This window comes from Choloepus didactylus, chromosome 12 (genome assembly GCF_015220235.1).
Source record: "Choloepus didactylus isolate mChoDid1 chromosome 12, mChoDid1.pri, whole genome shotgun sequence".
NCBI classification, from domain to species: domain Eukaryota; kingdom Metazoa; phylum Chordata; class Mammalia; order Pilosa; family Megalonychidae; genus Choloepus; species Choloepus didactylus.
The window spans coordinates 91,276,273-91,294,593 of NC_051318.1; the positions used below are offsets into that span (position 1 = coordinate 91,276,273).

At 36.2% G+C, this 18,321-nt stretch overlaps 1 protein-coding gene across 2 annotated transcripts in view; it reads right to left on the bottom strand.

Moving 5' to 3' along the window:
- The window catches only part of NUFIP1 (nuclear FMR1 interacting protein 1), a 43,949-nt gene that overhangs the window by 11,822 nt on the left and 13,806 nt on the right, over positions 1-18,321 (bottom strand). For both annotated transcript variants that reach the window (XM_037800395.1, XM_037800393.1), the window contains 2 exons: positions 9,050-9,142; positions 4,223-4,413 (listed from right to left, as the gene is read on the bottom strand). In XM_037800395.1, coding sequence (XP_037656323.1) covers positions 4,223-4,413; positions 9,050-9,142 — 284 coding nt within the window. The remainder of the gene's footprint in view (positions 1-4,222; positions 4,414-9,049; positions 9,143-18,321) is intronic.

The window sequence follows — 18,321 nt, forward strand, 5'->3', positions numbered from 1 at the left end:
TATGGGGGTTTTTTGAGCACTTTCTTACTTTCTGACACTGTAAGACGCTGTAGGCTCACCTTGTTTTGTCCCTACCCCATCCCTAGAATCAGCCATTTCTCCACAGAGTCCTGGTTCCTTTTATTAGAGAATAAGATCTGAGTGCCAGGTGTGCTCATTGCTAGGAGTGTCACAAATCTCTTTTTTTTTAAACCACTATACTATCTTGTGTCCCCAGAGGGTAACATTAGGAGTTCACACAAATGAACAACTCTTTCCCCATTAGTTGTATATAAGGGACCCAACACATGTAATAACACTTTGAAAAGAGGTATCTTCCTTTTGGCACTGTCAAAAGTGATAACTTTTCATCCCCAAACAAGGCCATTCCCATAGTCCTTGGGATCTGCTCAGCAGTTCTAACATAGGCATGTTTAGCAGCTATACTGGAAAGACTATCCCAAAACAATGTACTGGCTACAAAATAACATTCAAGAAACTTAACACGGTTTTTAATAAAGGCAGCTAAACCATTTCTCAATACTAAAAATACCACTACAAAAATAGTAGTAATGAGAATGACAAAACCAAACTTTAAAAAGATTATAAATGATCATAAAATACCAGCTCAAATTTCTCTCGTTGTTAAAACATGAACACTTTTCATAGGGTAAACCCCACCTCTCTCATTCCTACACACCATGTTTCCATCAACCAAAAAAATACTACCATTATCTAACATTGATCACTAGATTGTGAGTTTCTTGAAAGCAGAAGAGACTGTGTATTTTCTTTGAATCCCTAGCACTTCTTTGAATTACAGTGACGGGCAAGCAAAACATAGATCCTTAGTAAGTCCCTATTGAAATGAAAATAGCAAAACAACAACAACAAAAATACATCAGTCTTTGAATGTCTTGCTCAATTCTAAACACCACTGGTAAAGCTTCCAATCTGATTTCAACTTATTTCTTTAACCCCCACCCCCACCTCTCACTATTTCCTATTTCCTTTTTGGAGCACAGTACAATCATATGCCCTAGTCCCAAGAGGACTTATAAATTACATCTCCTAAAGAAAAGACTATATAATGAAAAAATCACTCGTCATTCATGATAGCTGATGTGCTGTGCGAGTTTATTTTCTAACTTTAACATCTATCTTTTAAACAACATATATCAATGCACAGTTAGATTGATGTCCTGGTGTTCTATCACAATAGCTATATGTATATTACATCAAATGGCTATCCCATTGCAATCCCTGTTTTATGGATGCTGAGGTGCTCACAGAGGAACACCACATTACCCATTCAGCTGCTCTCCTTTCAGCTCAAACAGGAGACTCACTGTTTAAGATCACAGGTGAGGTGCTTATAATTGTGCTAAGCATCTCCCCGAGTACCTCTTTGTTGCTCAGATGTAGTCCTCTCTCTCTAGCTAGGCCAACTCGGCAGGTGAACTCACTGCCCTTCCCCCTACATGAGATCTGACTCCCAGGGGTGTAAATCTCCCTGGCAAAGTGGGATGTGACTCTCAGGGATGAATCTGGACCCAACATCATGGGATTGAGAACATCTTCTTGACCAAAAGGGGGATGCGAAATGCAATGAAATAAAGTTTCAGTGGCTGAGAGATTTCAAATGGAGTCGAGAGGTCACTCTGGTGGGAATTCTTATGCATTACATGATAACCCTTTTTAGGTTTTAATGCACTGAAATAGCTACAAGTAAATACCTGAAACTGTCAAACTGCAACTCAGTAACCTTGACTCTTGAAAACCACTGTATAGCAATGTAGCTTACAAGAGGTTAACAGTGTGATTGTGAAAGCCTTGTAGATCACACTCCCTTTATCCAGTGTATAGACGGATGAGTAGAAAAATGGGGGCAAAAAACTAAATGAAAAATAGGGTGGGAGGGGGGATGATTTGGATGTTCCTTTTTACTTCTATTTTTTATTTTTATTTTCACTTTTTCTGGTACAAGGATAATGTTCAAAAAAATAGACTGGGGTGATGAATGAACAACTATATGATGGTACTGTGAACAGGTGGTTGTGCACTTTGGATGATTGTATGGTATGTGAATATATCTCAATAAAATTGAATTAAAAAAAAAAGATCACAGGTGAGAAAACCCGCAAAATATGTTGTATATTTATTCAAATAGCAATAGCAACAAAAGAAACTGTGTCCTAACTAATAAGATATCAAAAAGGACTTTAAAAAAAAATTGACTAAATTACTAGTTAGCAGAATATACAAGGAAATAAGAAACAGCACCACTAAGGGAATCCTGTAGCAACAAATCACACTCAAAACTAATAACTTAGAAGAGTCCAAACTACACACTTTTCCTTGGAAATAGTATCAATTCCCCCTCAAAGCACTGCACAATTACTGAGAGTACACCTACCACAAACTATAACAGAATGTAATTCTCATATAATGGTTTTCTAAGCATGATCTGAGGTTTGTAAAGATTCTCTCCAACTGCTGTCTTGTCTAAATTGTGAGTGCTGATGTCTGGGTTAACTTATGACCCAGAAAAAAAAATGGCAAAAAATGGAGGAATTGAGGATCTTCATTTTTAAAGTGAGAATAGTGGTGAAAAAGTATTAACTGCACTTGAGAGCAATGGGCCATGCTGCCCTGCCCCTGACAACCTGAAAAATGAGCACAACTAGACCTCAGGTCTGCAGGCTCAGGTCCAAGGTCAGGGAAGCTGCCTTCACACAAGCAGACAACTGACAAAGGAGTGGAGGTACTAAGAACATTGGACGGCACGGGAAAAATGGTACATATGGTTTTCTGTTAGAACCACTGTTCTGTTCTGCTACAACACTGATTTGGTAAATGTAAATGACCAGAGAAAATCCCAGGTAAAGGATAACAAGATTTAAATAGAACTGTTCCTATGAAATTAAGCTACCACAACTTGATCATTGGTATTCTGATTTCCTTGGAGAACAATATTATAAAATTTCCATTATAAATTCATAGCTTACATGTAAGATTTTTATTTAAGACTTATGTTCCCATCTTGGACCCTCACTGTAGGTTAAGGGTCACATAAGCCAAAACAAAATTATTTTGAGCTCTCTCATTCAGTTGCTCGTAGAAGCTGAAATAATGTTTCTACCAATGAGGATGAAAAGTTATCTACTACTACTTCTCATGTCTGAAGTGTCTACTGAGGTTCTAGATAGAGGCATATATGAAGCAAGATACAATCATCTGTTATTTGATATGTCACTAGATTCACACAGATGCTGAAATACTTTAAAAAGCAAAAACAGACTTCACTACCTATCAAAGCTAAATGAACAAAAATAAAACAACAAAGACTATTCAATGTCACAAAGTCCTTCAAAGGTTCATTTAAAGAATTGTATAAAGTAAAGAATTACATAACTTTCAAATTGTTAACTTACTGATTATAACGGTAGTCTTCAAATTTGTGTTTCAAGTATTTTAATGAAACAAAAGTTATATTTGGGACAGATGGTATTTTAACACCAAGGTCACACATTGTAAATCTGAAGAAGTTAAGTGGGCTCTCTCTAAAATTGTTTACAAGGGAAAAAAAAAAAAAAAAAAAATCAGTTCCCAGCAGTAAACTCAGCACTGGCCCAAAATGTCATCTGCCATTTCTTTTCTATCTGCATGGATAAGAAGCTGTCTTTTCTAAACCTCTCCCAACCTCAAATATCCTACTTTTGCAGTTTTTTTTTTTTTTTCCTAGATAAACTCAGCCTTTATATTTAGCGGAGGTTCAGTGTACTAGTTAAGCACTCGATCTGTGGAGTCAGAATCCTAAATTCAAATTCTGGCTCTACAACTACCAGTACGACCCAGGTCCTCATTTCTCAAACAGGAATAGCAACAGAACCTATAAACAAAGTTGTTATGAGGAAAAGAGTCAATGTATATAAAGCATTCGGAGCCCTGTAATAACTGTACTCAAATGTTAGTTGGTATTAAGATGTTCATTATTATCATTCTTATTAACTTTTATCTTCCACTTCTCTCAACATTTTCTTATGCCAAGATCCTTTTCCATCCTAATTTGGTCAATGAATTTTACATAATCAACTCCACCCATCATCCCCACCCCTGATTTCTTGCCATCCATAGTTGCAGTGTATTTACCATTAAATTTTCCACAAACATGTCTGTGAAAAGTCACCTTTGGCTCCTTCTCCATACACTTATAAATCAGTGATCTTTCTATTCAGCTTACCAGAATCACTGTTTGCCAAAGCACCAAGGGGATCTGCATTTGCCTGAGGCAGATCTTCAGGTTTTGAATCACGTGTGAGATATGATCCCATGGTTGCTTTACGAGCAGCACGATTGTTCTTCCATTTCTGATGTTTGCCAGGACTCCTGATCTTTGCCATTTGTGAATGTCTGGACATCCCCTTCATCTTGCTAGAACAAGACAAATGCAATTCTTAATATAAGGGGCACTGACCTTTCAAGGAAAATCTACTGAATGTAAAAGAATTCTAGGTCAAGTCAATCATTTGTGGCCTAATACATTAAAGAGAACAGAATAAAATGTTCAATGGCTTCCAAATACAGAGAACTCTAAGGTAGAACTTTGAGAGGATAACACACCACAATATATCATACTTTATCCATTCTAAGAGGCACATTTGATCCCTTACTTTAGCCCCTCTGAAACTGGGCTATGTTGAACAATCAGCAGCAGATCAACTTAACTGGCAGCCTTCTTAACTCTTATCTACTCATTTTTAAGGAGCTTTAAAGTCTGTGAAGCATTTATAAATATATTGCCTTGTTTCACCTTCATGACCACCCCTTCAGGATGAGACAGGTAGTATTCTTTTTATTTCACAAAAAGATAAACCTAAAGATCATAGACCTAGCACATTAACCCAGGTATCCTCTCACCCTTTACAACTCTTCTGAAAGTGGTTCTTTTTCTTAGAAAGAAAACATGTACTTATGTGAGCATGTTATAATCTAAATTACATGTAGGGGAAAAAAAGACCATTAAAAAAAGGTTCATTATACACATTCTCAGTAGACACTAACATCAGGTGTTCTTTGTACAGGCAGAGTTTTCACAAAGATCTTTATGCTTTTTTCCATTTTGCTATTCATCAAGCAAAACAGATTATTTTTTCTCATTAATGGAAGTTGTAGTAAGGAGTATTTGCCAATTATTAGCTGTGGCCCTTAGACAATATCAATATCTCTATAAAACAGGAATAATCTATCATAGAGACATAGAGACAATTAAGTAAGAAATATAAACAAATTTCTTGCCTTTAAAAGAAAGGTACATCACTGAGCCTCTGATAAGTGGTACTTACTACCACAACATTTTCTAAATAATTTGCTAAACCAATACATTCAGATGATGATTTTGGGGACATCATGAATAAAAATCATACTTCAAGAATCTCATTCCAAAAACTCATATATATATATACTCCAAACTGCAGAAAACCATGGATCAATTTCTGATGTCCATCACAGATATCAGGCTAAGAAGGCAACCGTGTCACAGTGAACCAGACAGTAAAACAGGAATTAGTGCCCATCTCTGGGCCTCCAACCCCACAAGAATAAGGAAGGGATGACATTTTCCTTGGTCTCCCAGTGTCTGCTCCTACAGGATCTGACCACAGCTGGCTTTCACATGATCATACTTAAGGAACTCACTAATAATGAGTTCAGATGATCTTTAACTGATGGAAGCAATAAGACTTCACCGAGGAAGTGGTATCCTGTATTTGCACTCTGCCCCACCTTTGAGGGACACGTTGTATTACACCATTTCTCGACAGTCATTTAAAAGGAAAGGTTATTTAATCAACATTTTAAAAGGTTTATAAAAAGTACAATATAAATAAAAATGTGACTGCATATAAAGTGGGAAGACTTAGAACTAATTACAACTAAAAATCTAATACAGAGAGAAAGAGTACATTTTAAAAATACTCAGGTAATCCAGAAGAAGGCAAAAAAGGAAACAAACAACAAATTGGACAAATTAAAAAAAAAAAAAAAAGGATGATGAAAACCCAAGTATTTTAGTAACTATATTAAACACAAATGAATTAAAACTAGTTAAAAGACAACGATTTTCAGCCTAGACTATAAAACAAAATACCAAGTTATGTATGAACTCTACAAAAGAGACACTTAAAATATACAGATGCAAAAAATTTAAAAGGAAAAGGTTGGAAAATACTATACCATGCGAACACCAACCAAAAGTGACCGGATATAACAAGATTGATACCAGACAAAGTAGGTGTTAAAGCAAGAAGTATTATAAATAGGGAATATATTTCTTAATGTTAAAGGTCAAGGAAACAGGAGGACATGGCAATTCTAAAGCTGCATGCACCTAATAATATGACTTTAAAACATATAAAGCTCAAATTATTTAACTGTCTCAAAGGAAAATTATAGAAAGTTACAGCTGAAGATTCTTAACACACTCTCTCAGTAATTATTAGAACAAAAGAGAAAATAATCTGCAACTACATTCCATATATTCAAAATGTTAAGTAGAGGCATGGGAGATACTTCTTAATAAAAAAAATCCTCAAACCAAACTTCTGAAGACAAAAGTCACAATGTCTGAGATAAAAAAAAAAAATACTGTATGCAATTAATGAAGAATTAGACATTGCATTAAAAAGATTAGTGAATTGAAGGCATAGCAACAGAAACTATCCAAAATGAGATGCAGAGAGAAAAAAAGAATTTTAGAAAATGAAAAGATCATCAGTGAGCTATGGTTTAACTCCAAGAAACTTACTAACACATCAAATTGGAGTGTCTGAAAGGGGGAAGGGCACAGAGAAAAAACATATTCAGAGAAACAGTGGCCAAAAACTTGCCAAATTTCATAATAAAAACTATAAGCCCACAGATGTAAGACACTCAACAAGAAACATGAAAAACAAAATAAAACAAAAAAAACCCCTACCCCAATGCACACCATAATCAAATTGCTCAAAACCAGTGATAAAGAGAAAATCTTAAAAGGATCCGGAGGCAAAATGCATTTTTTATACTATATTTATTATATTTAGAGGAAAACAAAGATAATGATGACAACAGATCTTTTTTTCATTGGAAACAGGGCAAATAAGTTGACAACGAAGCAAGATCTTTAAATGGAAAGACGGATCTAAACAAAAGAACAAACAGCACCAGAAATGGTAACTACACAAGCATCCCAGCCCCTAGTCAGTCTACATCAGCCTTCAGCCAATCAACTTCTGGTGGTAATGACTGAGCCTTGTCAAGATCACATCTGCCAAACAGACTCCCAGCTGACTCCAGATGGCTGAGCAATAAAAACTTACTGCTGAATGGGAAAAAAGAAAAAGATAAAAAAGAGAATAAAAGAGGGAAGACACAGATTGGGAAAATGTATCTGCAATACACACACACTCCAATCCAAAAAGGACTTATATCTAATATACAAAAGTAACTCCTACAAATCAAGAAAAACAATCCAATTAAAAAATGCTCAGACTTGAACTGGCACTTCACAAAAGTGAACGGCCAATAAGCATATGAAAAGATGCTCAACACCATTAATACTGAGGGAAATGAAATACACACCCACTAAAAAGGATAAAACTAAAAGGTGTGACAACACCAAGCACTGGTCAGGATACTGAGCAATTAGATGCAGAGTTAGTAGGAGTGCAAATTGGTAAACCGCTATGGAAAACTGGCTGAATTTATTACAGCTAAACATAAGGATACCCTATAACCCAGCGTATGTAAATATCCAATGGAAATGAGTACTTATGTCCCAAAAAGACACATACAAGAATGTTCATAGCTTTAATTGCAGTAACCCAACTGGAAACAGTCCTAATTTTCATCAACAACAGAATGGATATATATTCTCAAAACTCAATTCTGTACAGCAATAAAAACAAATAATTTACAACTGTACACAACAATAAAGATGAATCTCACAAAATAATTGTGAATCACAGAAATCAGACACCAAAAGAATACATACTACTGTATAATTCCATTTATACAAAATTCCAAGAACAAGCAAAGCAGATATATGACAGAAATCAGAAAAGAGGGTACTTCTGTGGGGAAGTATTGACTGAGGGGGCTTGTGGGAACTATGTGAATTCCCATGTCTTAATCTGTGTGGTGGCTACATGGGTATGTATGTGTGTATGTATGTGTATGTAAAAATTCATTGAGTTGTACATTTAAGATCTGTGTATTTTACTTACATTAAATTTTACTTTAATAAAAAGTAAATAAAATGGAAAAATTCTGAAAAACTACTAGGAAGGTGAGGTAGTTGGAGGAAAGAGGATGTCACAAACACTGCTGGTGGAGAATGAAGTGGTACAGCTTCTATGGGGGTGTTTGGTACTATCTATCAATATTTAAATACATTATCTTTTGACCTAGCAATCTCACTTCTAGGAATTCATCCTCAGAAATTTCTGCACATGCACCTGTGTAAAATGTTGTATGCACAAGAGCAGATAACAGCAACTTTTTATTGGCAAAAGATTGGTGGCAATTTGAATGTCCATCAATACATTTGTTAAAACACACACAAACACACACCACTATGGCACATCTTTAAGTATACATGCATCCTACACATTCTTAAAGGACGGGGAAGTTTATTGTATGTTAATACAGGACAATCTCCCAGTGTTATTGTTTGTTTAAAAAAGCAAAGCATAGAACAGTGTGTCAAAAAAGGGAAAAACAGACTCTATCTGTGTGTTGCATACACAGAGCATCTCTGGAAGGATGAAATGAGATAAAAAGGAGAACTGTTTAGGTGGGAGATGAAGAGGAAAGACTTTTTCACTGTATACCTTTTTGAAAGCCAAATGAATACAGAGTATTACTTATTAGAAAAATAACCAAAAGGAAAAGGTCAAAAGTTACAAAGGCAAAGATTCTGGAACTGAAGTATAGAGATTTTAAGATTTTGGTTTATCCTCCTTTTCATCATTTTAAGTATACTCAGGTAAAGTAAGGATTATAAGAATGCAAGCAATTTCAAGGAACTTACCCATACTGTGTTGTTGTCAATACTGCTCCTCTCTCTTCCTTTTCAAGTTTTAGCTTTTTCTTCCTTTCAATATTGGCCATGGTTGGGTAGTTTCTAGGAAATAATGAAAGTTAATTCTAAAAAAGGTTTTTAGAGTTCAACTTTAGTTAAAACAACCAAGCTTAAGGTATAATAAACGACTTTTGTTTAACTAACAACTAACAATATATCATTATAAACTTATAATTGTACCTACAATTTTATTTAAGGGGAAAAAGTAGACACTAACAATGCTATTTAGTGTAGGCCAGTTACTAGTCTGCAAACTTTGCTACCAACCTGGAGCTTACATTAGAATTTAAATCAAATACATCTCTAATCACACCATGAAGTACAGGTTACCTTTTGGTGGTAAGGGACAGGGTTTGGGGTTGGGGGGGGCACAAGACTTTCCCCAAGAAGGAAGCAATGTATTTATATTCACTTTATGGTGAAAGCACCTTATTTCTTTGCAGACTGGGTCTTTGAGTGGCATGGAATAGAAAATACTACCCATATATCATTTTCACTTTCTATGGACAAGCACTTAAGCAGTATGCAAAAAGCAAGGGAAAAGTACAAGTAGGAAGGCAGATAAGCTTCTCTTTCATCCTAGAAAGAAACTTGGGGAAAAAATAAACTCCAAAAATGATTCATAGAGACCTTATACATCTGTAAATAATAAAATCCTGTCAGAGTAATCTTACTTTGTTCTATCATGGGGAAAAAACCTGAAGACTGACAGAAAGTATTTGATGCAATTTGATTTTTTTAATTAAATTAAGTTTTATTGAAATATATTCACATACCATACAATCATTCATGGTGTACAATCAACTGTTCACAGTACCATCATATAGTTATGCATTCATTATCCCAATCAATTTTTGAACATTTTCCTTACATCAGAAATAATGAGAATAAGAATAAAAAAAATAAGTAAAAAAAGAACACCCAAATCATCCACCCAACCCTATTTTTCATTTAGTTTTTGTTCCCATTTTTCTACTCATCCATCCATACACTAGATAAAGCGAGTGTGATCCACAAGGTTTTCACAATCACACTGTCACCCCTCGTAATCTACACTGCCATACAATCGTCTTCAAGAGTCCAGATCACTGGATGGGAATTTGATAGTTCCAGGTTTTTACTTCTAGCTATTCCAATACATTAAAACCTAAGAGATGTTATCTATATAGTGCATAACAATGTCCACCAGAGTGACCTCTTGACTCCATTTGAAATCTCTCAGCCACTGAAGCTTTATTTCCTTTCATTTTGGTCAAGAAGATATTCTCAATCCCACAATGCCGGGTCCAGATTCATCCCTGGGAGTCATATCCTGTGTTGCCAGGCAGATTTACACCCCTGGGAGTCAGGTCCCATGTAGGAGGGAGGGCAGTGAGTTCACATGCCAAGGTGGCTTTAGTTAGAGAGAGAGAAGGCCACATCTGAGCAACAAAGAGGTACTCAGTGGGGAGACTCTTAGGCACAATTATATGCAGGTTTAGCCTCTTCTTTGCAGTAACAACCTGCAAGTCCCATGATAGATGACTTGGCATATCAAACCATGAGTCCTCAGTGTTTCTGAGAACATCAGCAGTCCAGGTGAGGAAGTTCAACACTTTCGCATCTTCTCCCAGCTCCTCAGGGAGCCCTACAAATATATTTTTATTCTCGATGCAATTTGATTTTAACAAGACTTTGAAATAAATCACATATAGCATGCTCAAAATGATATAATTCATCTATTTGAGGGGGGGAGTCATAAGAATTTTAAGAAAAAAATATAAGTGCTTTCATTATTTATGCAAATATATGCTAGGTATTTAAAGTTACAAAAACAAGGAAGAGAGAATTCTCAAAGAATTTACAATCTACCAGGAAAGATAAAAGCACTCAAGTAGGTATAACATAGGGAAAAAAGTCGTAAGTGCCCCCAAAAGTATAAAGATTGGGAGTGTGGAGGAGACAACATATCTAGCTGGAAATAAAACAGAAAGCAGGGAATGTGAAAGAAATTGATCTTCAAAAAAGTGGACATGCTGTTAATAAGCAGAAAATCGGAAGGAAAAGCTTCAGTGTGCTGTAAGTGGCACAAACTGGGCAGGCGAACCAAGGTCCCAGAAAGTGAGAGATATTAGGGGAATGGCAAGTGGTTCATTTTGTATGAAACATAATAAAGTCATAGGCAATCAGGTTGGAAAGGAAAGCTGAAGCCAAAATGTGCTTTAAATGTCACACTAGAAAGTTTATATTTAACTCAGCAGGCAATGGGGAGCCAATGAAAGTTACAAACAGGCAGCAATATTTACAAGGCAGTAATTCAGATTAAATCTGACAGCAGTGGGCAAAATGGATTGCTTTGACAAAGATTTCTTTGTTGCCTGACACAGTCACATGGGGCTGCAGGCACAAAACTCTGGTTGTGAGAGAGTAGATGCCAAGAGTATAAAAAAACACAGAGGCAAGTGTCATCAAGACTGGGGTGTAGAACATCCCCAGGAGTGTCTCCCCTTATAGACAGCTAAATAACAGGGTAAATTCAACTTACTTGCAACTCTGGAGGATGAGAGACGCTGGAGAAAGATTCTATAAACACCAAATTAAAGAAAGAAAGAAGACAAATTTTAAAAAAGAGATAGGAGAGCAGTGGATTTGCCAGTTTTGATCCCACCTCCACACTCGGTCCCACAGTTGAAGAGACACACAGCAGGAGGGCTCCAGCCCAGACACCTCCTGATGTGGCTGCTGACCACAGAGCCACCCATGGCAACAACTTGCAGCCCAGTCCCTAAACGCTGGCGCACCAACACAAAAACACTTGGGTATTTTTGAACACTGACCCCATCTGGTTCCATGGGTCGGGATCGCCTAATGTGGAAGTTACTGGAGGCAGAAAAACTGCCTAAAAAGGGAAAACTGAACTGCTGCAAGGCAGAATGGACCCAGGGCTGAAAGCTGGAGTGAAAATATGGCCCACAGGGCAGGAGAGGAGTTGAGCCAATCATACTTGCTTGGAGGAATATTTGAATAGAAACAAAGACAACAGCCCACTACTCCCAGAGGAAGAAAAGACTAAAGGAAATCCTCTCCTGGAGAGGAAACAGTCACACATAATAGGATAAACTTAAAAGTTATTGCATATGCCCAGAACAAAAGGCAGGCACAGAAATACCTGAGAAAATCTGAATGGTTAAACACAGGCTATGCTAAAGGTTCAGTATAAACTGGACCAAGTATTGAAGAAGAGCCTTAACAAACAGCCAAGCAAACTAAAATTCTAGCAAGAGGGATAAACTGACTTCCTGAACTAGTATATCAAAACAATCAAATGCCCAGGCATCAACAAAAGATCACAAGCCATATAGAGAAACAGGAAGAGATGGCTTAGTCAAGGGAACTCATTAAAAATTCAGGGGAAACACAACCAATGGAACAGCTAATTAAAGATGCTCAGTCAAATCTCCTAAATCAATTCAAGGAGATAAAGGAAAATACAGATAGAAATAAACTAAATTTGCATATAGAAATAAAGAATATAGTAGTGCTATAAGTAGGTGTTAAAGTAGTGCTTTAACACCTACTTTGTCTGATATCGATCTTGTTATATCCGGTCACTTTTGGTTGGTGTTTGCATGGAATATAAGGAAGATGATATGTGAACAAAAAAGAATTAAAAACTTTAAAACTTTAAAAAGAAGCATAACTTTAAAAAAAGCATAACAGAACTTATAGGCATGAAAAACACAATAATACCGATCAAAAATACAGTAGAGGCATTCAACAGCAGATCTGAATGGACAGAAAAATCAGCAAACTGGAACACAGTACAAAAAATATATATACGGCTGGAAGAGCAGATGAGAAAAGAATGAGAAAAAAAAAACAAAAAAACAAGCAGAGCCTAAGATACCAGTGGGACAACATGAAGTGCACAAACATATGCACTATGGGAGTTCCAAAAGTAAAAAAGGGCAGAAAGAATATCTGAGGAAATAATGGCTGAAAGTTGACCAAATCTTACAAAAGACATAATGTCCAAGAAGCTCAGCGAACTTGAAACAGGATAAACCCTAATAGACTTACTCCTAGACACATCCTAATTAAAATGTTGAATGTCAAAGATAAACAGAAAATTCTGAAAACAGCAAGAGAAAAGCAATTTGTCACATGCAAGGGTACCTCAATGAGACTAAGTGCCAATTTCTCATCAGAAACCATGGAGGCTGGAAGGCATGACATATCTAAGGTACTGAAAGAGAAAAACTGCCAGCCCCAAATCCTTTATCTGGCAAAACTGTCCATCAAAAATGAGGGAACTTAAGACATTCACAAATAAAAACTGCAAGAGTACATCACCAACACAACTGCCCTAAAAGAAATGCTAAAGGGAATTCTTCAGGTTGAAAGGAAGGGACAAAAGATGGCAGCTTGGAGCAGTATGAAGTAAAGATCTCCAGTAAGGGCAACTACATAGGTAAATGCAAAACTCAATAGTATGGGATCCTTCATGTAACTCTAATTTTTATTTCCTGCAAGATTTAGAAGGAAGATCAATAAGAAAACAGAGAACTTTAATAATTCTGTAAATGAACTAGACCTAACAGACATAGAAAACCAAACCTGAAAACAGAATACGCATTCTTCTCAAGTGCATGTGGATCATTCTCAAGGCTAAATCACATTGTTAGGACACAAGTCTCAATAAATTTAAAAAGATTGAAATTAGAATCTTCTCTGACCGCAAGGGAATAAAGCTAGAAATCGATAACACAGGGCAAACTGGAAAATGCACAAATATATGTAAGCTAACACACTCTTAAACAATCAATGGGTCAAAGAAGAAATCACATAGGAAGTCAGTAAATATCTTAAAAATAAATGAAACTTATAGGACATAGTGAAGGCAATACTCAGAGGGAAATTTATAGCTGTAAATGTTTACATTAAAAATTTATAAAAAAGAGCTCAAACCACAGACCTAACTTCACAACTGAAGGAACTAGTAAAAGAAAAGCAAATTAGACCAAAAGCAAGTAAAAGGAAGGAAATGACAAGGATTAGAGTAAAAATAAATGAAATAGAGAATAAAAAACAGAGAGAATTAACGAAATCAAAAGTTGGTACTTTAAAATTGACAAACTTTTATCTAGACCGATGAATAAAAAAGGAGAGAAGACACAACTAAAATCAGGAATGAAAGAGGAGACATTACAACTGCTCCCACAGACATAAAAAGTATTATGAGAGGAAACCATAAACAATTGTATGCCAACAAATTAGAAATTCTGAATGAAATGGACAAATTCCTTGAAACACACAAACTACTTACACTGACTCAGAAGAAACAGAAGATCTCAACAGATCAATAACAAGTAAAGAGATTGAATCAGTTATCAAAAACCTCCCAAAAAAACAAAAGCCCAGAAACAGATGGCTCTCAGGTGAATTCCAACAAACACTCCAAGAAGAATCAACACCAATCCTCTTCAAACTCTTCCAAAAAAGTGAAAAGGAGGGAACCCTTTCCAACTCATTCTATGAGGCCAGCATCACCTTAAAACCAAAGCCAAAACAAAGATATAACAAGAAAAGAAAATTATAGACCAATATCCCTCATGAATACCGATGCAAAATCTTCAACAAAATATTAGCATACCAATCCCAAGAGCACATTAAAAAATTATATACCATGATTGAGTGGGATTTATCAACTGATGGATATAGTAGGAACAAGTTCACAGAAATGTTGCTATATTAGGTAACTTCCTTGGGGTAAAGTAGGAACAGGTTGGAAGTAAAGCAGTTATCTTAGGTTAGTTGTCTTTTTCTTACTCCCTTGTTATGGTCTCCTTGAAATGTTCTTTTATTGTATGTTTTTTTTTTTTAATTTTTGTTTCATACCGTTGATTTAAAAAAGAAAGGAAAGTTAAAAAAAAAGAAAAACAAGGAAAAAAATATGTAGTGCCCCCTTGAGGAGCCTGTGGAGAATGCAGGGGTATTGGCCTACCCCACCTTGATGGTTGCTAACATGACCACAGACATAGGGGACTGGTGGTTTGATGGGTTGAGCCCTCTACCATAGGTTTTACCCTTGGGAAGACGGTTGCTGCAAAGGAGAGGCTAGGCCTCCCTATAATTGTGCCTAAGAGCCTCCTCCCGAATGCCTCTTTGTTGCTCAGATGTGGCCCTCTCTCTCTAGCTAAGCCAACTTGAAAGGTGACATCACTGCCCTCCCCGCTACGTGGGATCAGACACCCAGGGGAGTGAGTCTCCCTGGCAACGTGGAATATGACTCCCGGGGAGGAATGTAGACCTGGCATCGTGGGACAGAGAACATCTTCTTGACCAAAAGGGGGATGTGAAAGGAAATGAAATAAGCTTCAGTGGCAGAGAGATTCCAAAAGGAGCCGAGAGGTCACTCTGGTGGGCACTCTCACGCACACTTCAGACAACCCTTTTTAGGTTCTAAAGAATTGGGGTAGCTGGTGGTGGATACCTGAAACTATCAAACTACAACCCAGAACCCATGAATCTGGAAGACAATTGTATAAAAATGTAGCTTATGAGGGGTGACAATGGGATTGGGAAAGCCATAAGGACCACACTCCCCTTTGTCTAGTTTATGGATGGATGAGTAGAAAAATAGGGGAAGGAAACAAACAAACAAACAGACAAAGGTACCCAGTGTTTTTTTTTACTTCAATTGCTCTTTTTCACTTTAAATATTATTCTTGTTATTTGTGTGTGTGTGCTAATGAAGGTGTCAGGGATTGATTTAGGTGATGAATGTACAACTATGTAATGGTACTGTGAACAATCGAATGTACGATTTGTTTTGTATGACCGCGTGGTATGTGAATATATCTCAATAAAATGAAGATCAAAAAAAAAAAAATTACATACCATGATTGAGTGGGATTTATCCCAGCCACATAAGGGTGATTCAACATAAAAAAAAATCAATAAATGTAATACATTACATTAGAAAGAAGGAAAAAAAACTATATGATGATCTCAGTTGATGCAGAAAAAGGCATCTGACAAAATTCAACACCACTTCCTGAAAAAACACTCAAAAAACTAGGAATAGAATGTACCATCCTTCTCCTGATAAGAGGCATATATATTCAAAACCTACAGCTAACATCATACTCAACGGTGAAAGACTGAAAGCTTTCCCTCTAAGATCAGGAACAAGCCTACTTTCACCACTGCTATTCAACATTGTACTGCAAGTTCTAGCCAGATCAACTAGGCAAGAAAAACAAGTAAAAGCCATTCAAATTAGAAAGGAAAAAGTACCTGGGAAACTACAAAATATTGCTGAAAGAAATTAAAGACCTAAATAAATGGAAGGACATTCCGTGTTCATGGGTTAAAAGACTAAATATTGTTAAGATGTCAATTCTCTCCAAAGCAGTATACAGATTCAACACAATTCAATAAAAATTCCAACAGACTTCTTTGTGGAAACGGAAAAACCAATCATCAAATTCATATGAAAATGTTCTAAAATTGATTACAGTGATGTACGAACAGCTCTGTGACTATACTGAGAGTTACTGAGTGTACACTTTGGATGGATTGTATGGTATGTGAATAAAATTGTGTTAAAAAAAAATTCATATGGAAGGGTAAGTGGCCCTGAGTAGCCAAAACCATCCTGAAAAAGAAGAAAGTTGGAGAACTTGTACTTCTTGGTTTTAAAACTTACATAACAAAGCTACAATAATCAAAACATCATGGCACAGGCACAAGAATAGACATGTAAAGCAACAGAATTAAATTAAGAGTTCAGAAATAAACCTTTACATCTATGGCCAACTCATTTTTGACAAGGGTGCAAGCCCACTCAATTGGGAAAGAATAATCTCTTCAAATAGTGCTGGGAAACCTGGATATCCATATGCGAAAGAATGAAGCCTACCTCATACTATATACAAAAATTAACTCAAAATGGATCAAAGATCTAAACATAACAACCAAAAATATAAAAAAAACTCCTAACAGAAAATGTAGGGAAGCATCTTCAGTATCTCATGCTAAGCAATGGTTTCTTAAGAAACCATTTACACCAAAAGCATGAGCAACAAAAGAAAAAAAAGAAAAATAGGACAATCAAAATTAAAAACTTCTGTACATCAAAGGACATTATTGGGAATGTAAAAAGACAACCTACTGAATGGGAGGAAATACTTGGAAACCACACAGCCAATTAGGTTTTAATATCCAGAATATTAAAAGAACTCAATAACTAAAAGACAAACAACCCAATTTAAAAATGTCAAGGAAACTTGAATAGACATTTCTCCAAAGAAGATATACAAATGGCCAATAAATACATGAAAAGATGCTCAAGACATTACCCATCAAGGAAATACAAACCAAAACCACAAATGAGACACTATCTCATACCCATTAGAATGGCTACTTTTTAAAAAGGGAAAATAGTGTTAGAGAGGATACAGAGAAATAGGAACCCTTGTTCTTTGTTGGTAGGAATGTAAAATGGTTTAGCCATTGTGGAAACAGTTTGCCAATTCCTCAGAAAGTTAAATATGTATAGAATTAACATATGCCCCGGCAATCCCACTTCTAGGTATATAACCAAAAGAAATGAAAACAACTCAAACAGACATTTTGAACTCAAACAGATATTTGCACAGCAATGTTCATAGCTACACTATTCACAATTGCCAAAGGGCAGAAGCAATCCAAGTGTCCATCAGCAGATGAATGGATAGACAAAATACGGTGTGTGTGCATATACGGAGTATGCATATATATGGAATATTATTCAGCTGTAAAAAGGAATGAAGTTCTGATGCATGCTACAACATGGATGGACCTCAAAGACCCATGTCAAGTGAAATAAGCCAGACACCAAAGGACAAATGGTATATAATCTAACTTACATGAAATAAGCAGTATATGCAAGTTCATAAAGTCAAAGTAGAATATAAACTATCAGGGGCAGGGTGGGGGAGGTGAACGGGGAGTTAATGTTTAATTTGGAACAGAGTTTCTATTTGGGGTGATGGAAAAGTTTTGGCAAGGGATGATAGCGATGGCATAACTTTGTGAATGTGATTAATACCAAGGACTTGCATATCTGAAAAGGGACAAAAAGGGAAATTTTAGGTTGTATATAAGTTACCATACATACACACGCAACCCACAGAACTATACAACATGAAGAGTGAACCCTAATGTAAACAGTGGGCAAAAGTTAACAGCATAATTAT